This window comes from Emydura macquarii, unplaced genomic scaffold (genome assembly GCF_026122565.2).
Source record: "Emydura macquarii macquarii isolate MOO-44397 ecotype Brisbane River unplaced genomic scaffold, CSIRO-AGI_Emac_v2 contig_573, whole genome shotgun sequence".
Classification (NCBI taxonomy): domain Eukaryota; kingdom Metazoa; phylum Chordata; order Testudines; family Chelidae; genus Emydura; species Emydura macquarii.
In genome coordinates, this window is record NW_027130710.1 from 1,116,424 (window position 1) to 1,144,211 (window position 27,788).

The 27,788-nt window shown below is 64.9% G+C and overlaps 2 protein-coding genes across 12 annotated transcripts in view; one reads left to right on the plus strand and one right to left on the minus strand.

Moving 5' to 3' along the window:
- The window catches only part of PAX8 (paired box 8), a 28,172-nt gene extending 27,247 nt beyond the window's left edge, over positions 1 to 925 (plus strand). For all 11 annotated transcript variants that reach the window (XM_067540311.1, XM_067540314.1, XM_067540320.1 and 8 more), the window contains one exon: positions 102 to 925. In XM_067540311.1, the coding sequence (XP_067396412.1) occupies positions 102 to 178 (77 nt within the window). In that variant the 3' untranslated portion in view covers positions 179 to 925. The remainder of the gene's footprint in view (positions 1 to 101) is intronic.
- A 7,930-nt stretch (positions 926 to 8,855) lies between these two features.
- PSD4 (pleckstrin and Sec7 domain containing 4) lies at positions 8,856 to 26,126 on the minus strand. Its single transcript, XM_067540322.1, is given in 16 exon segments — positions 8,856 to 9,602; positions 9,819 to 9,962; positions 10,359 to 10,503; positions 10,810 to 10,955; positions 11,405 to 11,475; positions 11,813 to 11,979; positions 12,484 to 12,527; positions 12,962 to 13,051; positions 13,512 to 13,570; positions 14,122 to 14,234; positions 14,624 to 14,704; positions 14,983 to 15,162; positions 15,912 to 16,409; positions 16,813 to 16,865; positions 20,203 to 21,415; positions 26,037 to 26,126. Coding segments are annotated over 15 exon segments (3,096 nt in total). The 5' UTR covers positions 21,256 to 21,415; positions 26,037 to 26,126; the 3' UTR covers positions 8,856 to 9,350.
- Positions 26,127 to 27,788: the final 1,662 nt, after the last annotated feature.

The following is a 27,788-nucleotide window of genomic DNA, read 5'->3' on the forward strand; positions in this document are numbered from 1 at the left end:
TGTGGGGGGGGGGGGTTAAGCTGTGATGTCCCGTGTGAATGGCTAATTCTGGGGGGGCAGACTGGCGTTCCCCTCTAACGGGCACTGTTGGTCCTGCCCAGGTTCCCCGTATTATTACAGTTCTGCCTCGAGGGCCCCCGCGCCCCCCGCAGCCGCCACCGCCTACGACCACCTGTAGCTGCCGTGGGAGCCACGACCCGGGACCCCCGGCCGGGCCCGGGGCAGCCAGCCAAAGGGCTTGTTATTTATTACCCGGAGAGAGAGCGGCGCCGGCCCCGGATGCCCGCGGGGAGGGGAGAGACACGGCCGCCGGGAGGCACCGGCAGCACCACAGCGGCGGGCGCAATGGCCTCGTGGGAACACGGGGAGGGGGCAGGCGGGCGACGTGGCTCCACCGGGGAGGGGGATGGGCAGGGGGCACCCGCCATGAGGACGCCCCTGAGCACCAGGGATTTAGGGCAGCGTCTCTGGGCCTGTCCTGCCCCTGGGCTAGAGACGACCCCCCCCTCCCCCAGCCAACTGGGGCTTGAGAAAGGACTTGGGGTCTTCACGTGACCGCTAGAGATCCAGATCAGAACGATCTGTCTGTCTCTTGCTGTATCCCCGTCCGTCTGTTTGTCCCAATGCCCCCATCAGTCTGGGCCCATACCCCCTCTATCTATCTGTCCCCGCCAGTGCCCTATCTGGAGATCTCTGTCCCTTCAGCCGTAGCCGCCCCGTGGCCTGGGGTCCGGCTCTGGGGCGAGGGCCCTGCTGGGCTGCTGCTCCCGTGTTTTTCCCTGGCCCCGTTTCCCCGCTGGCTCTGTTCTCTCCTCTCGCTGGCTGCCCAGCCATGCTGGGCTGCCCACGGGACCCTCGGCTCCCGCCTGGCTCCCACTGAGGATCGGGGCCTGGGAGCTGCCGGGCCGGGGCCTGGCTTTTTTGCCGGTGGCTGGGGAGGGGCAGGGTCCCGGGGCAGTGGGGAGGACCCCGTGCTGACAGCCTGATCCCGCCCCTGGGGGCAGCACCAGCGCCCCCCCCCCCCCCCCCCGGCGCTGCATGACAGGCATCCAAACCCCCCCGGGGGCCGCACCCAGCGCCAGGTGCACAATTCTTCACCCCAGCCTCCCCTTGCTTGTGTATAGACTATACCTTCGCCCCCTCCCCAGGGTGGGGCCTGGGGCTGCCCCCCCCCCCAAACTCTTGCTCTTTCTCCTTTCTCCCCCCCCCCCCTTTGGATGCTCCTGCTTTTTATTAAAGGTTCAATAAACCCGTTGTCCTGGCGTGCCGGTGCGAGCCATCAGCAGCGTGTGGGGGTGTATCTGTCCCGACCCTCTGGGGCAGGGATCGGGGGGGCTGCCCCTGCAGGGGGCTCTGTGGGGCAGTGGTTGGGGAGAGCGTGGGGCTAGGCAGAGCGTTTGAAGAGGAGCGCTGTGGTACCCGGGGAGGAAGGGTGGACGCTGGGATGGGCTGGGAGGCTGCCGGAGGCGCAGAGACCAGGAAATCTGTCCGGCCAGGTGCAGCGACGCCCACGAGCCAGAGGGAGCCCCCGGGGGGGTTAGCCCCTACGCAGCACCAGCTGGGCCCTGAAGAGATCAAAGGAACCCCAGGGTTTGGCTGAGACCCGCAGCCTCAACAGAGAAGCTCCCGTAGCTTCCCCAGGCCTGAGGCCACCAGCCCCTGCGGAGACAGGACTAGGATCCCAGCGCCCCCACGCTGTAGCCAGCCACGGTGCCCACACGGGCGGCCAGAGCCACGTGGCCTCCACAGGCGGCAGCTCCCGGCCGCGGGAGAGGCAGCCCCACAGCACAGAGGTTGGTGGGGCCTGGGGTGGGGAGCCCCTTCCTCCGGCCAGGCAGCTTTGCCCCCTGATCTCGCCGCCAAAACCAGGCTTTAATTGATCCCTCCTCCACTCCCTGCAGCCTCAACCCCACGGCCTGCCCCAGCCAGCCACCGGTTCCGGCCCAGTCCAGGGCAGTACGGAGCAGACGCTGGCCCCAGGCACAGGGCAAAGCCATGGCCCCAGCTCCCCAGTTTCGGGCACCGGCTGGGGCACAGTGGTGAAGGTTGGGGGCAGTGGCTGGCTGGGGGGGGGGGCTCACCCCACCCCTGTCCTGCGGAGAAAGGATTGGGCATCCAGCCCCAAATGTATGCAACAGCCAAAGGGGAGAAGCAGCCGCCTCGTCTGAGTAGCGGGGAACCCGTCTGAGCGGCAGGCCCTGCTGACACCTGACAAGGCGCCCAAGGACGGCAGATGGAGCGTTGGCTCCACGAGGGGTGAAGAAAAACCCAGGGGCTGCCCCCAGGCTGGGCCGAGAATTTCAAGGCTGCCTGATTTAGAGACCCCCAGACCCGGGGGCGATCTGAGCCTTGAAGGCTGGTCAGTTTCAGGCCCGGTCACTTTCCGCAGTTGGTTGTGTGGCTGCATCCCCAGGAGAAGCTGCCTGGCTCTGCAGCGAAGGTGGGGAAACTAAGGCAAGTGGAATAAAGACACCCCGCCCCCCCCATCTTTCCTCTCTGAGCTCCTCCGTGGGTGGTTTTCCCAGGGGGTTGCCTGTAACAATCCATTGCTACAGATGCCCTGGGCTGGGCCTGGCTGGGGTGTGGGGAACTGTGCAAACACACCCTGGCCAGCCCTGAGCGTTCACAACTCACGGCATTGGCTTAAAAAATCAGGTTTAGAACTAATCATACACGTGGGGCTGTCTGGGGCTGCAGCCTTGGTGGGGGGGGGGGGGGGGGTCACATTTTCAAGTCTTTGGGGGGCAGCCACGAGGGCTGGAAATGGACTTCACGCTGCAATTTGAAATCACGGGCATCTGGGGGAAATCCACGCGATACGGGATTAAAATCACCAGCGCTGACACGCCGCCACCGGGCAAGAGACAGGCCCGTTCCCCCCGTTCTAGCATTCCCCCCCCCACATCCCTGTGCCCCAGTGATTGCTCAGCGGGCCCCGTCAGGCGCCACGGTGAAGACGACACCAGTGAAATCAGTGGCAGTTAGACGCCTGACTGGCTTTAAAATCTAGTCCGGAGTGACTGGGCCAACCTCACACAGGGGGTCCACGGGAAAGCCAGGAATTGAACAAAGAGAAAGTCAAGGGGGGGGTTGATCCCAGACTGTCAGCACCTGTACGGGCAACAGCCATTTAATAACAGGCTCCTCCATCATCTACCACACTCCAATGGCTGGAGGGTGAAGCGAGACAAATTCAGCCAGGGCCGAAGATGTGAATGTTTAACAGGGAGCGTAATGAACCCTGGGAACAATTTACCAAGGGTCTTGGTGGATTCTCCAGCCCTGGCAATTTTTAAATGAAGCCTGGACGTTTTGCTACCAAAGAATGAGCCGGGGAGGGGGAGCAGCTCTCTGGCCGGTGCAATACAGGAAGGTCACTCTAGATGCTTCTTTCTGGCCTTGGACGCTCTGAATCTCTAACCACTAGACAAGCCTACCTCTGCAGGGAGGCGCAGCGCACGGAAGGATTTTGATTTGCTGATCTCTGGGCTTTCAGCACGACGAGGCGCCCTGCCTGGGAACACGCCTCGGACAGGAGAGACGCCGCCCAGAGCAGCTGGGCGAGGTGAACCCCTCCTGGCTGTTCGTGTTTTATGGTCTGCGGCGATAAAATATGACAGGTCTCTCTCTCCCAGCCCGTTACCTTTATCGCAGATTTAGACGGCGTGCCGTGAACACTGCTGGCATGCCCGTGGCAGGGGAGGAGAGCTTGATCTGCCTGCTGAGAATGACTGAAAAGGGTCAAGGGATTTCTTTTGGGGGGGGTGGGAACAACTCTTTGGCGAAAGAAGCTTTTCCAGGGACTGGACCTTTTGGAAAAGGCTAAAATGAGACCTGGGTTCTCGTCCCAGCTCTCCTGTTGGCCTGCTGGGTGACCTTGGGCAAGTCATTCCCTCGCCCTGTGCCTCAGTTTCCCCGTCCGTAGCATGAGGATCAGGCCGCTGCCCTCCCCGGCGAAGCGCTTTGAGAGCAATGGCGGAAAAGTGCTTGATCTTATCCCGCGGTGTGTGTGTGTGTGTGTGTGCAAGAAGGCATGTTAGGATTGCTTGTGTTTATGGTAGGACCTACGGCTCCCAGCTGAGCCTGCGTTTGGGGTTGTACAAACACAGCGTGAGAGACGGGCCCTAAACAGACAAGGGAGGAATGGAAAACTGATTAGCCCCATTTTACCGACTGGTAAACTGAGGCCCGGGTCGATTCAGTGGCAGGCCCAGGCTGGAAGCATCCTGGATCCGCAGGGCAGAGGGGCCCCTCTGTGATCACCTAGGCCCATGGTTCTGGCCTGCGGCCACCTGGGGGCGCCTATGCGGTCACGAGCAGCTGGGGAGGGAGGGTGGGGCAAGGATGCCCCCGCCCCCGCCCCCGCCCCCGCCCCTGCCCGGTTTCACCTGACCCAAACCCCGGGGCTTGTTGTAATCAGCCCCCGCAGGGCGAACAAGCCCCGGCTCTCTGCTCCCAGCAACACCATCCACCGCCGGACTGCAGGGCCAAGGTAAGTGACTCCCCCCCCCCGCGTGTCTGCCTTGGGGTCCACACCCCTCCCTGCCTGCCAGCACCTGGGGTCCCATTTACACCTGCCTCCCTCTGGATTCACTCCAGGGCCCTTGCAGGCACCTGCCCTCTGCCACCGTGCAAGTGACCCCCCGCCCCCGCCTTGAGCTGCAGTTCTCCCCCCCCCCCCCCACCTGCAATCAGCCCACTCCCAGGTGGCTCAGGGCAGCTGCTCTGCAGGGCAGAACAAGGAACTCCCCCCAGCTGCCCCCCACTCACCTGTCCACCCGGCAGGTCAGCCAGGGGCCTTCCCGCTCACAGAGCGCCTCCGCCTTTGCTAGTGTCCTGACGCACGCAGTCGCTGCATCCAAACCTGGAACGCACCCTGAGGCCACCCGAAAAATGGTGGGGAGACGCACTGCTCTGGGCTGGCCTCCCGTAGGACACGGGCCAAGGGCCTGTCTGTATTAGTGCAGTCACACAGGGCGTCTGTCACACAGGCCAGATCTTGGGCGGCCTTAACCACAAGAGACACAAGCAGCTGCCGTGCTCCTCCTCAGAGGTAGCTGCATCTGATCACCAGGTGCTGGAGCTCTGTGTAAAAAGCTGCCCTGCCCCACCCCAGAGGCAGCTGCACACTCACTCCCTTTACAGCCAGGAAGCTTTGTTTTTTTTATTTTTTTTAACTCGCTCTAAATTAAAAAACAAAACAAACTTCCCGGATCCAGTGACAATGCGTTCCTTCTCCCACCCCATAACTGCCAAGAGGCAGGCAGGCGTCTGATAAAGCAAGGATTTCATTATGTCGTGCTAGCGATAAAACGCTTGAAAAACTTCTGGCGAATTCCAAGTTGTAAGGAAAATAACCTGCTTCAAAATGTATTTGCTAAATTTAAAAAAAATGTCCAGCCGGGAATGAATCACAGTTCAGGCCCTTTGCATGCGTGGCTCTTCTTCCCCCGCCGCTCGAGTTTATGGCGAAACGCTTGCTTGCGGAACCGGTTTGCCATGCCAGCTTCGGTGTAAAAAGAGGAGTGAGGCTGGGATGTGCTTCGCACAAACCCAGCAGGAAGCCACGCTAGCCAGGCGTGGGTCATGTCGCCTCCTCCTCCTCCAAATCCTGAGATGTTCAAAATAATGTGGGGAGTCGCTTTGGCCTTCACTTTCTGGGGTCCCAGGAGTCCCGTTTTCCCAGCTTTTCTCCCCAGCCACGAAGGCCGGACACTTACTTTTCTTCTTAAGCAAAAGGAGAGAGTCTCCCGCATTCACGGGGCTCCGGGAGCTGGGGATTTAAAGCAGCACATGTGGGCCCCGAGCTGCTCCCAGGCACTCACGGTTTGCGCCTCTTTAGCACCCCCTGAAGCAGCCAGGGTCCCCAGACTTGACAGTGGGTTCAGTGGTGCAACCCACATGCATAAGCCTAGGGGAGTTAGGATCAGGCTCCCCACGTCCATCGTTCTCCAGGGGGGAGCCTGATCCCAGTGTCTGAGTTGCTCGTCTTCACCCTGGCGCCGGGCGGTGCCGCTGAGCAATCGCTGGAGGATGGGGGTGGGGGGTGCTAGAACGGGGGGCAATGGGGTGGCTGGCGGAGCGGGGGGGCCAGGCGTGGGGGGGAGGAGGGCGCTCGGGCATTTGCAGCCTGCACTGGGGGAGGACAGCTGGGGGGTGGAGGGGGAGCACAGGCCTCCTGGGGCAAGAGCTGGGCAGAGAGAGCGGCCATACCGTGGGGCCAGCCCCCCAGCCCAGCTGGCGGGGGGGACGCTATGATTCTCCGCGGCTGGGGCTGCCTGCATCCGTTCCCCTCCGGAGGGGGGCATCCTCTTCAAACTTGCCCCCCCCAGCACGCTGCACCCCCAAACCGCTGTATGCCCCCCACACCTGCACCCCCCAATCCTGCACCCCAGCGTCCCCCGTGCACCCCGGACCCTCCCCGTGCTCCCCGCAAGCCCCCACAACACCGACGCCCCTGTGCCCCTCCCCCCTGCGGCCCCCTCCCCCTGGCTGCGCCTGTCTGACCCCCCCGGGCCGGCCCCCCCCCCCTTTTCGCTCTTTGTTTCCACGCTCTGGTTCCCCCCTTCCCCCCGGGGGGGGCCATTCATCACGGGGCCCGGAGCCGCCAGGTGCGGGGGCGGGGGGGGGCGCAGCGAATCCCGACGAGAGGCGCGGGGGGGGGGGGGAGGTGAATAAATAATAGGAAATAAAAGTTCATGAAGCAGAAAATAAAAGGCAGATTATACAGATGTGGCAATTTGAAGGATCATTGCTCCTGGCCTCCTTTTAACGGCTGCAGCTGGAGTGTCGGAGCCAGGGCTCCCAACCCCCTGCGCCCCGCTCCTAACCCCCCTGCGCCAGGCGGGGCCGGGCCGGGCCGGGGAGCCGGGGCTTGAACCCGCGGCCGGCAACGCAGCCCCCCCCTGCCCTCCCAGCCACCAGGGGGCGCTATGGCTCCGTGCGTGTCCGCTGGCGGGTGTTGGGCGCGGAGCCCTCTGGTGGCCGGGACGTGCCACTGCAGGAGGGTTATAGCGGACAGCCCAGTGCTGGGCAATATTGGACGAGTAACGCCCTGTGCGGGGGCGGGTGGCGACCTGCTCAGCAGGGCCAGGGCAGGAGCGGCCTCCTCCTTAAGAGACGGGAGGTGGCGAAGCCCAGTGGATGGGGCAGCATGCTGGACCTCAGCACACCTGGGTTCTACTCCCAGCTCAGCCGCTGACCTGCTGGGAGACCACAGGCTGGGCACAGCCCGCCCCATGCCTCAGTTTCCCCCCCCCCCCCCCCAACACATACACTCTTGTCTAGTTAGACTGGTGACTCTTTAGGGCAGGAACTGCTTGCCCTGGCACAGCTCCGTGTCCCCGGCGCCTTCCCACCAGTGCCAGCCATGCTGGCTGCAGCCTGGGCCCCAGCAGATCGCTGGGCAGAGCCCGGGGCTGGTGGGTTTCTCACGTTTCCCTCTGCAGGGGGCCGTCGGGCTCACTGTGTCCGGCCCCCGCTAGCCCCGTCGGACCAGCCCCTTCACAACCTCCTCACGCTCTGTTGCCCTCCTCTGATGGCCTGATTCCTGCTGCCTCCCTCAGCCTCCAGAGCCAGGGGCTGGGACCGGGCAGGGGAGGGCGAGGGGTTAATGGGACTGAGTGTGACATGCCGCCGCCCCAGCTGGATCCGACGTGAGGCGTGATGGGGCTGCAGCACACCGGGACAGGCCAGAGCATGTGCCCCCGTCCCTGGGGGCTGGAAATCTGTGCAGCTGTCGCATGCGCCCCTGCTCTGAGCCCCACGGCACGTGCTGAGAGCAGTGACCCCGGAGCCCTGGGAATGGATCAGTACTTGGCCCAGAGTCACAGCAGCCCCCACCCATCTGAGCCAGGGATAGAACCCAGGAGTCCTGGCTCCCAACCCCCCCCCTCCAAATGCTTGGGGAGCCAGAGAGCTCCCCATGCTGGACAGGGCAGTGGGTACCTGTTTGTGGGCATCCTTGGGGGGCCCAGGGCCAGTGAGGGAGTTCCTAGTCATGGGAAGCGCACCCAGGCCCCCCTGGAGCAACCTGAGCCCCCCTGGCCAGGCGTTGCCAGAGCCCAGGGGGCAGCCAGGGGTTGGGAAGGGGTCATGGACCATTAGCACCAGAGCCACAGCACCAGAGGAGCAGCTAGTCCTGAAACCAGCATCTGCCCCAGATGGGGGGAGCCCGGGGCTGGGCTAGCAGGGGCTGTGGGTCGGGAGCGAGGGGCGCCGGCAGAGCTGGGGGGCAGCGCATGGCCGGGGTAGCTGGCATCTTCTCTCCCTGGCTCCCAGCCCCTCTTGGCTGGGCCAGGCCACACTCCATGGGGCCGGTTCAGCCCCAGCGCCCAGGCGCCTCCGCTGGCGGCTCTGCATTCCCAGCCGGGCTATTCAGTCCATTAGCCCCCCTGGCGCCCGCCCCCACCTTCATGCTGTCCCGGCCCCCTGCGGCTCGGCTCTGCCCTGGCGAGCGCTGGAGGGCTCTTCACACGGCGCCAGCGCCCTGGTGGGGAAGGGCCCGGTTCCGGCCCAGTGGGGTATAGCTGGGCAGGGGGGCACAGGCCATGCTGGGGTTTCTGTATCTGCCCGGTCCCCGTCACTGGAGTGTCGCCGCACCCGTGGGGCCCAGTGCCCACTGGTGCCATGTCCTGCCCTGCCCCGCAGGAGGCAATGTGCAGCTCCGGCGCAGTTTGGGGCCTGATCCTGCCCCTGGCTGTTCCCTCTCTCCTCCCCTGCCCCGCTGCCCCCCCCATCTGGGCACCCCCTCCTCCCCCATTTGGGACCTGCGGCCCCCGTGTGGGGGAGCTCTGTGCGCAGCCCCGCACCCGCTTCCCAGCCCCCCCACCCCGCCCCATGCAGCCTGGGCACGGTTCCATGGCTCTGCTTTATTGCTCCGGCGGTGCCAGTCTCTGAGAACAGGAATCAGGAGCTGGCTTGTGAGGGGTGCGGTGCCCCCCCTGAGAGCAGGGGCTGGCGCCCGCCCGGGTACCCAGAGACCAGCCCGGCCAGCAGCATGGATCGTCCTGCACCAGGCGTCCATGGGGGCAGCCCTGCCCCAGTGCTGACTCTTTGGTTCCTCCTATTCCAAGGGCAGGGGGGCTCAACGCCTTGGGCTGGGACCCCCCCAGAAGGGGGCTCACGCTCCCTGAAGCCTCCATCGCCCCCCTTGGCCTCAGGCTGAGCTCCTGTCAAAAACGGCCCCGTTGCTGGGACGCTGGTGCCACCTAGGGGCTCCGTGCTGCATGCGCCGCCCCGTCCCTCTAGCTGCGGGTTCAAGTCCGGGCGACGGCTAGTACCGTGCGCTGGGGCCCGGGGCAGGCCCTCGATTTCCCCGCGTGGGGTGCGGGGGCCGTCCCGGGCGGGGGTCACAGCAGGTGCTTGTTCCGCTTGGGGATGATCTTACGGACTGTCCTGCGCTCCGAGATGTTGCGTTTGACCTTGACGCCGGCGGGCGGCGGGTCCAGGTTGAGGGAGGGGCTGGAGTGCGACTTGGTCAGGCCGGGCCCCTCGTCGGCCGAGTCCTGGGCCCCCAACCGCGTCTCCCACTGCTCCAGCGTCTCGTCGCCGCCGTGCAACCGCACCTCCAGCAGCCTCACGTAGGTCTCGTAGCGGCGCTTCTGCGGGGGCAAGCGGCTGCGTGAGGCTGGGGTTCGGCCGTCTCTGGGGGGCAAAGCCGGGGCAAAACAGCGCCCCCTAGTGCCACACAGGGCATCGGGGCCAGCCCCGCCTGCCCAGGGAGAGCGCCCCCTGCTGAGCCCACCCCCTCCCCGCGGCGCGACGCCCCCTGATCTCGGCTCCGTCCTGCCCGCGCCCGCCCTGCGGGTGGTGCCCACCTCGTAGAGCAGATACTCCTTCTTGAGCCGATACTCCTCCAGGTCGCGGCCCCGGCCCCGCTTGTCCGGCAGGTTCCGCTGGTGATCGCCCAGCTCGTCAGAGAACTTGTCCATCCACGACTCGTGGGCTTGGTGCTGGTCCTCCTGCCGGGACACGGGCTCAATCCAGGGGTTCCTCATCCCCCCCATGATCCCAGGGGTCCCCTGCCATGGAAACCACAGCCCCTGGGAGCCATGGGGAGGGCCACGGCGAGCCACCCACGGTGGTACCCAATCCACGGCGCATGTGGCCCCATAGGCTGGGTCCCTCTGGGGATCTGAGCCACCACCTATGGTGCTCTGATGGGCCCACAAATCACCCAGGGTGCAGAGCCCACAGAGGGGCACTCGGGGGTGGCACCAGGGGGGCGAAGCTGTGCCACGGAAGATGCCCCTTCCTGGGCAGTTGTCCCCTGAAGGGTCTGGGGGGTCCTCCTGCTGGGCGTTGCCCGTGCCGGGGGTGGGGGGCAGCAGCACTGCGGGGGGGGGGGGGGGACTCACCAGGGAGCTGCGGCACTGCGCGGTCGGGAGGATGGGCCGGATGAACTTGCGCTGGGAACCCACAGCTGCCGGGAAGGGCGGGGACGAGAACATGGCGGCCACCAGGTTGATGCGGGAGATCCAGGAGTTCATCTCCTCCGCGTTCCTGGGGAAGGAGAGAGGGGGAGATTTGGGGTGGGTTCTAGGGGGGGAGGCAGCTCCCCAGGGGGGCACAGAGCAGGGGGCTGCGGGTTGGAAGTGAGGGGCACCGGCAGAGCATGTGACACGCGGCGTATGTCCCCGGGGTGGGAAGCAGAGGCAGCGTGCTCCAGGGTGGGCAGGGGGCCACGGAGTCAGGGCGCTGTGCCCCGGGGGGGGCAGGGGCGGCAGGCTTAGGATATCGGAGCAGGTTCCCGGGGGCAGAGGAGTGGGGGCAGGGCGAGCGTGTCCCGGCGGGGGGGGGGGCACTCACAGCGCCTGGAAGAGGAAGACGCGCCAGTCGGCAGTCTGCAGGTGGAAGACGTGCGGGCGCTTGGTGTACTTGGAGGCTCTCTCCGCCAGCGCGTGGTGCACCCCGATCGGCTCCTCCCCACCCGGCGTCTCCGGCCGGCTCTCATCCTGCGGGGGGCACAAGGGGCATGAGGCGGCAGCCACACCCGCCCCCTGCCTCCCCGTCTGCCCTCGCCTCCTGCCCCCCTCCCAGGCTGAGCCACCCCTTGTGCCCCCGGGCCGGGGTCCTGCCCCCCTGGATGTGCACTGGGACCCCCCGACACATAGCCAGTGGCCCCGACAGGGGCTGGGCTGGTGGCTTGTGCTGGCCAGGGGGGAGACAAGGACCTGAGCCATGCTAGATACGGTGCCCCACAGCCATGGGGAAAGAGCTGAGCGATTGGGGGGCCAGGAATTAGTCCCTCTAAGGGCTGCTCTCCCGGTGCCCCCAGCCCCACAGGCCGCCCTCCCCGCACTCCCAGCTCCATGGCCCTGTCCACCCCACCCCTCCCCGCGTGCCCAGCCCCACAGGCCGCCCTCCCCGTGCCCCCAGCCCCACAGCACGACCCTAGCTTCACCTTCAGGAAGAGGAGCACCATCCCCTTGAGCACGGTGTGGAAGGTTTTCCAGCCTCGCTTCCCCCAGGGCGCTGGAATGGCAAAGGTCAGGGAGGGTGAGACCAGGTGTCACCCTCCCCATGGTGGTTGCCAAGCGACAAGTGTCACCCTCCCATGCTGGTTGCCGGGTGTCACTCTCCCCCATGCTGGTTGCCAGGTGACAGGTGTCACTCCCTCCAGCTCATGTTGGTTGCCAGGCGACAGGTGTCACCCTCCTATGCTGGTTGCTAGGTGTTGCCCCCCCATGTTGGTTGCCAGGCGACAGGTGTCACCCTCCTATGCTGGTTGCTAGGTGTCACTCCCGCCCAGGCCGGTTGCCAGGCAATGGGTATCACTGCTTCCGCCCGCCACGCGCCGGGTGCCACTCACTCTTTTTGCCATCGGCTTCGGCGTGGACCTTGCGGGTGAGCAGCCCCTGCTTGTACGTGGTGGCCTTGGGGTCATAGTTCAGGCTCAGGAAGGGGTTGCTTTTCTTCCGGCTAGATGGGGTGCTGGGCGGCCGGGGTGTCGGGGCGCTGTCCTGCTCCTCCTCGTCCCTGCAGGGGGAGACATGCAGCCCACCCCCCTGTGGTCAGAAAGGAACAGGCCCTGGCGCCTGCAAATCCCCCCACCCCCACAGTTAGAATGGAACAGACCGTGGCTCCCCATAACACCTTCTCCCCCCCCAGCAGAATGAAACAGGCCGTGGTGCCTGCAAATCCTTCCCCCCCAGTTAGAATGGAACAGGCCATGGCTCTCCCTTACTCCCCCTGTGGTCAGGGCCGTGGCTCCTGCCCACCCCTTATGGTCAGAATGGAACAGCCTGTGGCTCTCCATAACCTCCCCCCGTAAGAATGGAACAGGCCATGCATCCCCCCCCATTGGTCAGAACGGAATGGGCCGTGGCTCCCCCTGACCCCCCACTCCTTGGTCAGAATGGAACATGCCATTGAGTCGAGGGGTGGGGGTGGCATGAGAGTTGGACTTGGCCATGTGGCTGTCGGGAGGGACCACGGCAGACAACGGGGGGGGGGAGGGGCTCGCAGGCCCTGGGTACTCACAGCGCCCACTCCAGCTTCTCGTTGCGGATGGAGTAGTACAGGAGCTGCCGGGAGAGCAGCAGGGTGTCAGTGGGGCCACGGGAACCCCCCCACACTGGAACCCCGCCCCCTTCCTGGGGCAGGCCCCACGCTGCCCCCTAGCAGCCCAACGCCCATGTGGGGCTCTTCCTTCTGCAGCCAGGCTGCCCAGCCGCTGCCCCGCTGGGTACCCCCACCCTGGGGGCGTCACCCGTGCCGCAGCCACTCACACCCCACGTGATTAGCAGAGTCGGGGTCCTCCCCGCACGCACGGGACGGCCCTGAGCCCCGTCCCCTCCACCCCATACAGCACCGAGACATGGCTCTCTCGAGACCAGGGGCAGACAGACAGACAGAGGGGGTGGATGGATGCCTAGATAGATGGATATAGGAGGGGACAGACGGACATATGACCAGCTGGCCGGTGCTGTGGGGGGAGCCTGGCTGAGGGGTTCAGTACCTTGAGCTGGTCTTTGGGGAAGTTCTGCCCGTCCCTCATGCCGTCCAGGTTGGCCACAAATTCGTGGCAGGTCATGCTGTGGCCGATGTTCTGCAGCCACCGGGGGGCGATGGTGCGACACACAAATGGGGGTCGGGGCGGGGGGAAGAGGGGAGGCACAGATCACAATGAGAACCAGGCTGCGTTTGTGTACCCAGCCGCCACATGTGTCCCCCCCACATTCCCCAAGGACAGAACCACGATCCCGGCCTGGGTCATAGTGCAAAATAATGTCTATTCTTGGAGCCTGCCTGAGCTCATGGAGGGGAGCAGTGCGGGGACTATGACACCACATCCCTGCTCTCCCCTCTGCGCCCAGCTGCACGGAACAGCCCAGCTCCGAGCACCGGCCTGGTGCCTCCTGCCTGGCATGGCCAGTCGGGCCACGCTCGGGCTTGGTGGGCAAGATACCCATTGAACCCGCTCTGCCCGCTGGGAGGGGTTCCCAGATCACCGCAGGCCAGAGGCTGCCCCCCAGAGTCCCCCCACGCCCTGTGCCTGTGGGGCTTACCTGCCCGTGCAGGTCCGTATTCAGCAGCATGAGGGCACAGGTCAGGGTGTGCACAGCGTCTGGGGGGCAGAGAGGGAAGCGGCGGGCAGCATGTGTTCAGCTGATCCGCAGCGCCCGCTGTGCGTGGACAGCGGGGGGCCCACGCCCCTCCTGGGCACAGATCGCCCCCCCCCGGCACCTCTCCTGAGCCGGCACCGGGGCCGCCTGGCAAACTAAGCCAGCTCTCCGTGTCCCAGCCAAACTCCAGTGCCGCTAACCCGCACCCCTCCCTCGCCACTTCCTGGGGCTGCGGCGCTCTTCCCTCCCGGCGCCATTAAACAGCGGCCTGGTTCCAGCCCAGAGGCGGCTGCTTTTCACTGGCAGGCGCCGTGAGCGCTCCGAACGCCAGCTCAGGGGGTAGGAGGATTCCTGGCTGCGTGGTGGGTCTGCCTCTCAAGCGCCCTGGGGAGGGAAGATGGGAGCCACCGCCTCCTAGTGCAGGTGGGGAAACTGAGGCACAGAGCGGCATGGGTCCAGCGGGGAGTGAGTGGCAGTGTCAGGCCCAGGGTGCAGCTGAGATCCTCGTGTGTCTGTGAGTCGGAGGGGATGAAGGGGGTCCCGGGGAGCTCACCTGGCGAGGGGAAGGCGTCGGGATTGCTGAGGTGGTAACGCTTGGAGAAGTGTCCGAGGATCCGTTCCCGCTCCTGCGTCTCCCCGGTCAGCACGAAGGCCTTGAGGAAGGACCTGCCCGGTGCAGAGGAGACACCGCCCAGGGAGACTTACAGCTGGCGCCATGGACCGGCCGGGTCCTCCCCTGGACCCCGCACGCCGGCAGCTCCAGGGGTGTTGGTGCAGACCCTGGCACCCCACAGCCCCAGACCTGTGCAACAGGGACCCTCCCGAACCCAGAGCTGTGCAGGGGAGACCCCTCATTCTGGGGGCATTAGGATGCAGGCCGTGCCCCTCCCACGCGGTCTGGGGGCTCTCTCTGCCCAAGGCTGATTCAGGATGGGGCCTGTCTGCTAGGCCTGGCACCCCAGGGCCCCCCTCCCTCTGCCCCCCGCCCCGCAGGCTGCCGTCCCACGCTGCTCCCCTGGCTTCGCAGGCTCCGGATGGGCCGGCGGTGCTGTTACCTGAGCGCCCGGTCCAGGGTCTGCCCGCTGAACTGGAAGAAGGCGAGGTACTGCTCCGTCACCAGCCGGCTGAATTCATTGCTGGGAAGCAACATGCGCAGGTCAGAGCGCAGAACGGGGCTCCCCGCTACTCCGGCACCCTCCCCTCCCAGCAGGGGGTGCTGTGGGGAGCGGGGCAGGAACTGGGGGGGTGTCCCGGCTACTGTGGCCCCGTCCCCTCCCAGCAGGGGGCGCTGCGGGCAAAGGGGCAGGAGCTGGTGTAGGGGGGGTTTCTCTCGGCTACTCCAGCCCCGTCCCGTCCCGGTGGGGTCACTCGAGGACACCGTCCATCCTGCCCAAAACCTCACTTAAGTCCTTACTTCTTCCTGAGGTAGGAGGCCACCTGCGACCTCTTGAAGCCGTCCAGGCGGTAGAGCCGCGCCGCCAGCCGCTGAGCTGCTTCCTGCTCCCCAGAGGCCCCGTTGGCCAGGATGGCCTCCTCAGGCGGCGCCGCTTCCGGGTCTCCTGGCTTCTCTCCTGCCTCTTCCTCCGCGGGCTGCCTGGGGGGGGGCAGGAGCATGTGCAGCAGCAGGGAGGGCCCATTCCCCTTCCCGCATCCCCCAGCTGCCGGGGTCACTAGCTCCATGCGCCAGGTTGCCTGGCCCCGCTCTGCTTCCCACGCCCACTGAGCTGCAGCGACCCAGCATAAGTGGCATTCGGGGCCTGGCAATCTGCCCCTCTGCGCTCGGCACGCAGACGCCAGGGCTATGGACTCTGTGGATGGATGAGGCTAAATCCCCACGGGCCCGCGGCTGGATTCTTATGTCTGGGAGGCCCCAGGACACTGCAGGGGGCTGAGCGGGCAGTGCCAGCTGTGGGGCGGGTCCTGGACCATCTTGGGTGGAGTGGGGGGGTGAAGAGGCAGGACAGCCCGCCCGCCGCACAGCTGGGCCCGAGGCAGAGGTCGCGTTAGGCTGGACAGATGTGACGGTGAGACAAAGCCGGGGAGAGGCTGAAAGGGCAGCAGAAGCTGAGGAAGCGAAGAGCTGTTCACAGGGAGAAGGAGCGGGGCCCGGTGCCCAGATGCCGTGGGGATGGGCATCTCAGGAGGGAAGGTAGATGCACGGGATGGATGGATGGCAGGTCCCATTAGCTCTCAGCTCTCTGCATCAAATGGCAGCCAGCGCTCATTTCACCTGCCCATGCCGTGAGAAGCTCAGCCCAGCCCCAGCGTCTAACCACAGCCAGAGGATGTTGTGGCTGCCAGAGCCCCGTGGATCCCCGCCGCCCGACTCGCGAGCTGGCTTACCCCCGGGGGGCCTCTGGCCCGCCCTCCCCTGGCAGGGGCTCCTCATCTCCAGGCAGGGGGGCTAGTTCTTCCATCTCCGGCTCCTCCGCCGCGCCGCCCGGCTCCCCCTCCGCCCCGTCGAGCGAATCAGACCGAGAGTCGGCCTCAGCGACTTCCCCCCGCGGGCAGGAAGTGCTCCGAGACACCTCTGCCCACGTGCCGGGGGGCGGCGGGCTGCCACGGCCAGGGGGTGGCTGTCCCAAATCCCCCTCCTGGCACCAAGCTGGCTCCGCGGTGTGGGGCGGGGACGCCTGGGGGCTCCAGGTGCCCCCGCCCGGAGGAGGACTCAGGGGCCGGACCTCGCAGGGGCTGGGGTGGATCCACTCTTCCTCTTGCAGCAGGGCTGATACCACAGAGGTGCCGGAGGCTGAAAACAGCAAGCCGCCCTCCAGCGGGTCCACGGCGCCACTGAGGCCTGTGGGGAGAAGCCAGTTACACGATCACCCTGGCACAACCAACCTCCAGCTGGCAGGGCCCCAGCCAGACCTCCCGCCTGCGATGTGGGGCCAGCCCCCCAGCTGGCGCTGCGCCATGCAAGAGGGCAGAGACGGGGTGACCCCCAATGGTCTGGCGGGGCCGGGTGCCAGCATAGGATGTGGGTCCAGCCAGGAGAGCCGTGCTAGGCCAGTGGGGCTAGACCAGGCTGCAGGGGGGACCCAGCCTCTGCGCTGCCCCACGTCAGCCACGGCGCCTGCAGACTCGGCAGGAAAGGTCCCTGGATTCCCTGCCAGCTGAGCCGGCGCCAGCCCTGCCTGGGAACCCTCGGATTGGCTACTTGCCCCTCTGTCCCGCCTCCAGCACAAGAGAAGCCAATCAGGAGGCAGGCAGAGCTGTTCCCCGACTCACCCGACTCCAGGAGAACCGGGGGTGGCAGGGGGCTCCATCCTCCAGCTGGTCGGGAGGGCGTCTCGGGGCCTGGAAAAGAAGCAAAGACGTGTTAGAAGATCTGCAGGCGCCCGGGAACTGCCGGGAGCAGAGCAGGGGACCAGGAGCCAGCAGGGGCTTGCTCTGATCCAGTCCGGCCTCCTGCATAATGCAGGTGGAGAATCCAGCCGAGACCTCCCAGCTTTTCGAAAGAGACGCCCAATCTCCACTTGAAGATGCCGAGGGACAGAAAATCCACCCCGTCCCCAGGTCCGTTGTGCCAATGCTTCATTCTCCTCCCTGGTAACTATGTGCACTGGCCCTTCCAGCCCACGTGCGTGGCCCCCACAGTGACCGGCACCAGCAACTGTCACGGAAGCAGCTAAACTTCCAAATGACCTGGCCAGGAGGGGGAAATTTCTGCCTGGCCCTGTCAGCAAGCAGCTGGATCATGCCCTGACGCAAGCGGGTTTATAACACGCCGGAGGGTGAGCAGGCCTGATTTGACTCTGAGCCTCTTTTGTCTGCGATCTCCTGTGGCAGTGAGTTCCACAGGTCAACGAGGCACGGCATGTGTTTTTATTTAGCTGCCTTTAACACTCATCAGCTGTTGCTTTGCAGGGGCATTACAAGATGGGAGCACAGCAGGGCCTGACCTATCTCTTTCTCACTCCCTATTTTACAGCCCTCTGTCATCTGACCCCCAGCCGACCCACAGGGCTAGATGGCAGCTGAGCAGAAATCGCAGTTTCCATCCAGTGGGGAATCCCAGTATTTCAACACCTGGTTTGCTCCTGAATTGGGTCGAAAGGTGAAGATGCTGACATTTTTTGCAGAATGGAAAGGTCAGAAAAATTTCAAATTTCGGGTCAATTCCATATTCAATTGTATCCATCTATGGAGCCGCGGTGCCTCCTGGGAGTTGTAGTTTGGGTGCCTCTTGCTCAATTTTCCTCTATAGGCCAGGCTCCCTGACTGGACTACATCTCCCAGGATGCACCTGCACTCATATGCCCATGATACAGCATGTGCTTCAGTCAGAGGTGAGAACACGGTGCATCCTGGGAGAGGTAGTTCATTCAGGGAGGCTGGCTCAGAGGCAAAAATGGGACATACAGTGCCTGGCACAACAGGGCTGGTCTGTGACGGGGGTGCCTAGGCACTACCATAATGCACCTATAGCAATAGAAAAGTACAGCGCCTAGCGCAGCGGGGTCCTGGTCTGTGACCAGAGCCCCGAGGGGTTATGGTAATAGCCGCCCCCGTGTGGGTGGTGAGAAAGGGAACCAGATCTGAGGAAATCCTCCCCCATTGGCAATGCAGGGTCAGGAGCAGTTTGGGGGATGGCGTCTGGTTTCAACACATGTGGGTTTAACCCAGCAGCGGCGATGGACTCCAGAGATACTTGGTGCCCGCTGCTCCCCCGGGTGGAGAACCAGGCCTCCAAACCTGCACCCCCCAAAAGCAGTGCCGGCCCTCACCCCTGGGCCCAGCCCCTCACTGTCACCCGAGCACTGGCCGTTCCCCTCGGTCACTGCAACGGCAGGAAAACCAGGCTCCTCCTGCTACCCCGGCAGCCCCCCGTCCCCAAGCCCGGCGTTGCTCCTGGCATGTACTCCCGAAACGCGTCCCTCCTGCCCCGGCAGGATGGCTGACGCCCCCCAAGCAAACCCCGACCCACCAACCCGGCTGGCTCGCCCTCAGCCCAGCCTCACGCTGCAGACTGGCCAGGCGCCAAGCCACCGGCTGGAAACAATCCACAGGAAGACGCGTGCTGAGCAGCGCTGTGGCGGAGCCAGGCTCCAGCCACACGCTCCCCAGGCCAGCTTTAAAAATAGAGCCCTGGGCGGAGGGCTTGGGGGCCCCAGCCCCTCGGCATTTCCTTCCCCAGCTCCCCGCCCGCGGGGAGGGCAGAGCACACAGCCCGACGGGCTCCATGCTCCAGGGATCCAGCCCAGGCAGAGGTTGCCCGTTCCCTGGCTTGGTTTCCCGGCGCACTGGTTTGACACCTGTGTCACTCCGGATCCTCGGCCGGCCGCTCAGGCAGTGGGAAGAGGCCTTAGGGTGGGTGGAAATGGCCCCCTAGGGCTCCCTCCTGTGCACGGCCCCCCAAGCTTGTGATGAGCCTTTCTCCCAGGACTGTAGGGGGCAGATCGGGCCGTGGCCAGGGTGCCCTGCAGTGTTGCTGTTCTCTGCCCCCCAGGGCCATAGGGGACAGATGGGGGCAAGGCTGGGTGCACTGCACTGTAGCTACTCTCTGTCCCTAGGGCCAATTGGAGGCTATGTAAGACAGGTCACGAGTTAGAGCAGCCCGGAGGTCGCTCTAACTGACTCCAGGGGCTGGGCAGGACCCTGCATGATCCCTGAATATGGGAAGAGCAAAGGGGGCCAAACACCCCCTTAACCTCCGCACTCCCTGCTCCAGACTAACGGAGAATTCGGCCCCACTGCCGTCCCACCGGGGCTAGAGAGGAGAATCTGCCCTCTGGGCCGCGTCCCACTCTCAGAGCCACCCGTGTAATCCGGAGTCACTCCACTCAGCTCCCTGGGAGTGAGGCTGGATTAAGCCCGGCCTCGCTGAGTGACCCCGGCGACTGCTTTGGCCTTGGCACCCCCACCGCCCCCAGCCTGTCACAAGGCCCCGGGCAGAGAACGGGCACCTGGCATGGCCTTGCCCTCCTGCCTGAGGCCACGGTGAGGGGCTGGAGGGCAGGCACGTTGCTGAGAGCTGCATGGTGGCAACACAGCAACCTGTTTGATTGGTCCGAAAACCCCAGGACGATGCGTAGCCCTGTTCCCAGGAGCAGGGGGCCCATCCTCTGTCTCCCACCGGTGTGAATCAGGAGTCACTCCACATTGAGCCGTGACATCTGTGCAAGCACCAGGGGTCTCAGGCCCAGAGGAATCGGCGCCCCACAGCAGTGCTGCAGCGTCTGGATGGATGCAGCGGGTCGAACTGGACGGGCTCAAGTTTCCCTTCTGGCCTTAACGTCTCCGAATGGATAGGTCCGGTCATGGCATGGGGACCCTCCGCTCCCCCGCCTGAACCCCAGGGAACATGATATTCACCGGGGAGAAACTGAGGGACCCCCCGGGGGGCTAAAGGCAGGCGCTCAGTACTGCAGAGCAGGACGGACCCAGGCGGGCACTGCCCCTTCGTGCCCCCCTCCCGTTCCCTGCGTCTGCCGAGGGACATCGCGCAGCTCCACAGTGCCGGCCACGTGGGGGGGGCGGCTTTCTCCAAACCAAGGGGGCTCGGATTTGCCTGGGTGGGCGGGGCAGGGGGCGGAGCCACTGGCTGTCCCTCCACTAAAGCCCCTCCCTCCAGCCTGGACGGCAGAGGCGGACTGCCGGGAGGAGGCTGGCACCGGGCCGCAACGCTTCTTACCTCCGTGTCCTCGGCCCCCGAGCCGGCCCCGTCAACGTCGCCTTCCCTGATCACCAAGGGGGCCCAGGTGCCGTAGTGCATCGTGTAGGCGGGCACGGCACAAGGCGCCAGCTCCTCCGCTTCGTCCTCGGCCCCTGGACCCGGATCCGCGGGGAAGCCCCCGGCCTCCTCGCCGGCCGCGTCGGCCACGGGGCACGGGAGCTCTTCCTCCTGCCGGCCGCCCGCCGGCAGCTCGCCCTCGGGAACCCCTTCCTCTTCATCGGTGGAACCGGCGCTGTCCCCCTCCGCGTCGTTCCAGAAGGGGGGACCTTCAGCTTGAGGACTCTCTTGGAAGAGCGGGTTGTCGTAGAAGAGGCACTGCTCTTCCTCCTCCTCCTCGCATGACAGGCTCTCCTCCTCATCCGGCCTCCCCAGGCCGTCCTCTTGCCCGTCATCACTCTCGCTTCCATCCAGCGGCTCCGGCGGCACGGCCAAGCCCTGGGAATTTGGCGCAGTCGGGCAGCTGCTCGGCCTTTCCTCCAGGCCACCGGCACGGCCGCTTAGCCCATCCGCAGACCCATCTTGCTTCTCCAGTTCCTCTTGGAGGTCCAGCATGCACAGCTGAGCTTGGAGGATCCCGGCCCAGAACAGCACTTGGGCAGTATCGTCCTTTCCCTCGCCCTGCCCTTTTGAGTTCTCCGGCCGAGCGGCCTCTCCTGGAGGGGGCAGGCCTTTCCCAGCGGAGGTTTCGGAACCGAGCGCGTTCGCTCTGGCGCACGACGGCTCTGCCCCTCCCGGGGCAGACGCGGAAGCAAATTCTCCCGGAGACGTCCCCCAGTCCCCGGCAGCGCCTTCCAAGTTGGCCAACGAGCTGCTGCCCACATCTGGGCCCTGCAGGCCCGAGGGGGTCTGGGAGCTGAAGGCACTGCCTGCGTCGGTGTAATTATCTGAAAACACAATGGCGTCTTGAGTCCGAATGCGGCTTTCCCCAGGCCTGCGACCCAGATCTTCGGTGGCGTAAAAAGCCAGGCAGTCCACGGGCTCCGTACGGCTGGAAGGGCTCACGGGATCCATGTCCCCGTCCACCAGGAACCAAGCCCGGGAGCTGCCAACGCGCCTGATTTTGCTTCGAAAGTCGGAACTAAGCCAACGTGGGCGCGCCTCCCATCTCGTTCGCTAGGCGTTGAGCGCGGCCGGCTCTCTAGAGAAGCTTCCCGTGGCACTCAGGTCTACCCTGGAGCAGAGGAGGGCAAGCAAACAAAACCACAGGTTAATGTTCAATGAAACGAAGAGCAAGAAACGGGCACTTTGGACACCTCAGGGAAGGACGGTGTAAGCCGCTGGCGGTGAGAGACCGGCCCGTGAATTACCAGCGATGCTGAAAGCAGGGAAACCTGCAGAGAGGTTGCAGCGTTGGGTACGGTAGAAACGGCGAGGCTGGTTTATTTGCCCACCCGGGCACGTGGTGGGTGCAGCAGATGAACGTGAGCAGAAAAAATCCTCCCCCCCCACCCCGTTGGGTCGTTGATTTCTGTGGACACTGAGGCGGGGCTGCGTGGGAAATTCCTTTCTAAAGGAAGCGGTGATTAAGGAAACAGTGGTTCAATTCTTAGCTGCGCCACCGGCCTGGGTGACCTTGGAGAGGTCACGGCCCCGCTCTGTGCCTCGGTTTCCCCAGCTGTACATTAGGCATATTGAAACTGAGCTCCTTCGGGATCCCCTGAGGAAGAGCTGGGAATTGTTGGTACTCAGCACGTAGGCCAGTGACTAGGGCATGAGTTTGGGAGACTTGTGTTCTAATCCCAGCTCTGCAACTGACTCTCCGGATGACCATGGCCCTGCTCGATGCCTCAGTTTCCCCATCTGTAAAATGGGGATAACGACACTGGCCTGCTTTGAAGTGCTCAGAGGAGGAGTGTTTCTGCTCACGCTTGCAGCACTCCCAGCGCGCTTGGGATCGCATTAGCCCAGGGCCGGATTTAGGGGCAGGCACCAGATTCAGGGTGCTGTTTTTGTTGTTAGCTTATATCTGACGTGAACAAATGCAGATGTACAGATCCCAGCGTGCAAGTTTATATGACAGGGATAAATCAGGCGTGCAAGTTGTGCAGCGAAGTCGTGAAATGGGCTACAAATGCAATGAAAAAGAAGGCATTCAAATAACAAACAGGGGGCATCAAAGAAGCTCTCTGCCTGGGGCACCACTGGGTCTAGGGCTGGCCCCACATTAGCCCTTTTGGCCCCAGAGTCAGCCCTGCGGGCCTGAGTCCTTGAATCGGCAAAGTCCCATCTCTGCGCACGCTGCGCTTGGACCCAGTCGGGCGCTAACTCCAGAGAGGAGACCACAGAGGGGCCCGAGGGGCACGCGCCGGCGCTGGGCGGGTGACCACAATTGCAAAGCCTGAGCCGGAAGCGTTTTGCGCTTAGCCACGGGTGTTTCCGCTGCCTGTTTTATGCATCTGAGTCACAGCTTACGCACGCGAACCAGACACACACGGGCCTGGTAAAGTCACGTAGAACGGATCCCCATAACCAAGTGCTCTGTCTTGCTAATCGGCACGCTGGCCGTTAAATCCCACCAGCCCCAACATGAATTCTGTTAAGTAGCACTGGTAACCCGTACCGTGGTCGCACCCGTTGTGGACTGGGCCCTATTGTGCAAGGTGCTGTCCATGCCCAGACCAGCTGAGATTGCTGCCAGTACTCAAGCCAGGTTTGTGATTTTGGGGGCGTCTCTAGACCGGCTGGGGCGGGGAGATTGGCTTTCCCTGTCCCATGAAAAAATTTCAAGATTGCAAATATTTGCCTCATTCCACATCAGGATGAACCTGAGACCTTTCCCAGAAACTAGCCCTCCCCCGGTGCGTGGGAAAGACAGGAGCAAGAGCATGATCCGGCCTGAACCCGTGTCTCCCGCCTGAGCGTCCTAGCCACCGGGCTACAGAATTGGTCAATTGCTGCTGTTTCCCTGGGTATAAATAACTAAATATTCACTGGGGCAGAGAGAGAGGCTCTAGCCGGGGCCATAGGGCAGGGGCACGGGTTCAAATCCCTGCGGCTCTGACCGGCCTGTGCCCTGGCTGCTTTGGGATCTCACTCTCTGCTGAAACAGAGCCGCTTCCCGGCAAAAGTTTAATCAAAACCAAAATCCCATGAAAAAGTCTGGGTGAGACATGGGCCTTTCTCAGCGAAAAGCGCCCGGGAGGCTCGCCGGTCCGTAAAGCCCCAGCTCCTGGAGTCAGGGGAGCAGGTCGGAAGCGCAGCGTTTGTGAAACGAACGCGGCTGGGCAGGCCTCGCTGTGCACCGGTGAGATACAGCAGCGTGGGGCGCGGCGGCCGCAATCCGGGCAGGGGGCGCGGGAGAGGTTCCTCTGCCTGCAGCCGCATGGGCCTCTGCGGCCCTGACTTGCCTCCTGGCGGAAACTGAGGCCTCTGATGTCTGACACTGAGACAAGCTCATGGATTCGGGGGCCTCCCTCGTGGCGTCGGACCACTTGGAATCAGCAGACTGGGACTGGTGCCCCCTCGTGCGAGGTGCTGTGTGTACGAACGCGGGGAGCCGGCCCCGATCTCAAAGTGCACACAGGACAGAGGGGGAGCGAGGGAACTGAGCAATGAAGTGGCCGGCGTCAGGGAGACAGCGTGGCCTAGTGGGCAGGGCGCTGGGCTGGGACTCGGGTTCTGGTCCCAACTCTGCCAGTGACCGTGGGTGAGTCACAGCACCGCGCTGTGCCTCAGTTTCCCCAGCTCCGTGCCTCAGTTTCCCCATCTGTAAAGTGGGGATAATGACCCTGCCCTCCTTTGTAACGCACTTTAAGAGCAGCGGATGAACAGCGGCAGGGATCGTTATCCAGGCCCTCATGGACGGGCCAGGCTCAGCCTCCCCCCTACTACCCGTAACGGCTCCGCGGTAAAGGGGCAGAGCAATGGCTGGCTGCGTGTGTGGCTGTGTCGCAGTTTGTACTGACAGCTATCGAAGGCATTCCCTCTGGCTGCCCAATGCCTTTATCCTCACACCCGGCCAGAAGGCCAGGCAGGCTTGCCGTTCCCGCTGTACAGCGGGGAAACTGAGGCACAGAGCCGCTATGTCTCTGGCAGAGCCAGGAACGGCACCCGGGGCTCCCGAGTTTGAGGCTAGTGTCCTAACCCCTAGGCCATGCTTCCTCTGAGACCCTGGCCTGCTCACCCCCACCCCCCACATTGGCACAGGCCTGGCGTCGATCCCACTTAACCCTGGTTCCCAGGATTACAGCGCCCGTGGGGTCTGCAGGGAGGGCATTCCTGGAGCGACCAGCGTCACACTGCGGCTGGGCGACTGGACAGGAAAGGGCCCCCCCGGCATCCCAGCCCCAGTTCCCCAAGCTGGATATACCCGGGCACCCCTGAACCCCCCTGCCTCTGGCCAGCTCCCAGCTTCAGCCGCAGGGGCTCTGCCGGCACCCCAGCCCAGGGAGAGTCGCCAGTGGGCGCCGGCACCTGGCCCCAGGCCACTGCAAGGGGAACAAGAAAATCAACTCGTGGGGTCCCGGGGCCGAAAGAATGGGAGGGGCTCTGTGCGAGGGGGCTTGGGGCTAAGCTCCCCCCCCCCAGTAGCTTCAGCCCAGTCGGCACTGACCCACCAAGAGCAGAAGGGAAAAGATGAGATCAGAGATTTTTACAGGCTTCTGAAAGGAGGGGGGCCCCCGCGGGGACAGACAGACAGACAGAGGGGTGTCCGGGGATGGACAGATAGCTCTCCCAACAGCGGTGAGTATGGGACGGACGGACGGTTAGATAAGAGGCAGTGGTGCAGTCCATGCCCTGCTCTGTGCCTCAGTTTCCTCACCAGTACAATGGGGGCGCTGAGTCCGAAGGGGCGTGAGGTGGGTTGGAAAGCCAGAGTTCGCTGTCACTGGAGACCCCCCCTCCCTCCCCACGGGCAGCCAGGCCAGCCGGGTGTCCGGCTTCTCTTATCTGCGTCTGTCTGTCTGTCTGCTTCTGCGGAGCCATCTGTCCAGGTGCCCCCCGGCCTGACTTCCAAGGGGCTGGGCTCCCGCTAGCGTCTGTGGGTGCCCGGCCCGGCTGTGGCTGTCCATCTGTCTGTCTGCATGTCTGTGGGTGTCCGTCTGTGGCAGTGTCGGCACCCCTGTTTCCGGCTGTCTCTGTTTGCAGGGTGTGGTTGTGTGTCTGTCTGCGGAGGTGTCGGTGCCCGTGTTTCCGGCTGTCTCTGTGTGCAGGGTGTGTTTGTGCGTCTGCCCAGGGGGCTTTGGGAATCTCTACGCCGCAGCGGGGAACGAATCCCCCGGCCGGGCAGAGCACACGCGCCAGCCTGGGCAGTGTGCCAGGTGTGGCCTGGGCAGTGGCCAGGGCTGGCCCCCCAGCATGGACCTGGGGGGGGCAGGCGGGCTGGGCCACGAGCGGCTAACTCGAGCCACCCCTGTGCCACGACGGCCCCCCCGCCACGAGTTTGCACGGCTGCTTCCCCAGGCTGGCAGGCCCATCCGGCCGGTGGGCTGGGTCCCTCGCCGGGGGGGCCGGGAGGGAGGGTGTCCATCTGTGTCTGTCTGTCTGCCCCAGTGCGCGTTGCCCAGCCCCACACCCAGCCGGGCAGGACCAGCCGAGGAGCAGATGCTCCATTCATAGCCCGGGACAGCTCCGCCAGCCTCCTTCCAGAGCCGGCTCACAGCCATGAGCTCCGGGGGGGGGGGGCCAGGCTGCACGGGGGGGGGCCCGGCCACCTCACTCCCCCCCCTCCCCCCCCACGTGTCCTCCTGGGGTCCCCGCAGCCGGCTCCGTGCTCCTGCCAGGATTTTCCCTGGCCCCTTCCCCAGCCGGCTCCCGGCCCAGCCCCCCCCCTCCCCGCGCGGGACACGTACCCAGCGGGGGCTTCTCCGCCCTGCCCGCCCGGGGGGCAGCCGGGGAGACCGCTCCATCCCTGCCGGCTCCCGGCTGGTGGCAGCTCTGGCTCTCTCCTCCCCGCCCCGCCACGCTCGCTCTGCTGTCACTTGTGTGCACACTTCCTGCCCACGGGGTTTAGAAACGGGGGGGGCCCCCCCCCACCACCACCACCACCAGGCCCAGGCCTGGCTCGCCTCCCACGGCTAAGCTAAGGGCATGCAAACAGCTGCACAGATGGGGGGGCATGACCTCCTCCTCCCCCCCCCCCTCCCCGGCCAAGCCCAGAGCCCTGGGGTGGCAGGGGCAGGTGGGGGCAGGCCTGTTTCATGTCCCCCCCCCCACACCCGGGCTGCTGACACACTCTTTCCCGGCCGTTTCCGGAGTCGCTGACACGCACAGGTGCGGGGGGGGGCGTTCCTCTCCCAGCCCCGGCCCCCATCCCGGGGGGGGGGGCATCCCCAGGCGGGAGTGGGGCCTGCAGTTTGGCTCAGAGCCCCCCCTCCCCTCCCCCAGCAAGCAGAAGGTTGCCCCACCCCCAAAATTGCGACATTCAAAAAAAGAAAAAAAATCAAGTCATGGTTTGCGGCCGGGTTGATTTTTGCCTCCCCCGCCCCCCAGGCCAGCCCTGCCCACGTTAGCGTCACTTCTCACAACTACCCAGAGGGCACTTCAGCCCCCCCCGCTGCGGCAGAATGGGACAGAGCTGGGGGCCCCCATTGCGCCAGGTGCTGTACAAGCATCTAGGGGTCAATGGGGGGGGGGATAGTTAACCCCTCCTAAGCTGGGCCACACTCAGCCGGTGTGAACAGCTCCAGCTCCCCCAGCGGCTCAGCCTTTGCCCCTGTAGCCAAAGGAGGAGCTCCACTCGCTAGCGCTTGTAGTAGACCATTATCCTCATAATCATGCCAGCCACTAGAGGGAGACAAAGAACCACCACCGCCACGGGTCCGACGGGCGGAGCAGACTCAGACACTGAATGAGGCACACACCTTGGGGGGCTGGGCCTAGAACCCCCACCCCGGAGTGCTCCAGAGCGGAGCGCCCCGACCCGCCAGCGGCACCATGGAGAAATCCCCCCCCCCCCCAGGACCAGGCCGCTCACACCAGCCTTTCCTAGGCAGTGGAGACGGGGCCTACGCCCCAGGACGCCCTCCGCGCCGGAGCTCGGCCCCGGGTCCCGCCCGGCCCCAGCCCAACGGCAGGCCCGGTGGAGGGGAAGTAAAGGCGCCAGTTCGATCCCCCCCCCCCCCGTGGTCCCCCAAGAGAAGCGGCCCAACGACTCACCCAGCGCAGCCCTGCAGCCACCCAGCCATCACCCGCTTCCGGTGCCGCGGAGCCAGCCCGCAGCTTCCTGTTTGCTGCATGGCGCGGGCCGGCACCGGGGCTGGCAGGAAACACGCAGGCAGGTGCAGCAGCTCCCCGGGGGCTGCGATCTCGGGGCGCACGGCAAGGCTGCCCCCCCCCGCAGCGGCTACCACGCGCCAGCGGGGAGACAGCTGAGCTCCCGGGGTCGCAGACGCGGGGGGCAGAAGAAGGGAAATTGCTTATGGGGGCAGTTCTGGGATTTGCTGCTCCCTGCCCATGCACAGACATTTCCACACGCACGGACACACGTGGACACGGACGTGAACACACACACCCAGGCACTGAGCCGTGCACACACGGATACGGACACGCACACGGTGACCTCTGCACACTCGGATGTGAAAACGTGGACACGCACGGACCCG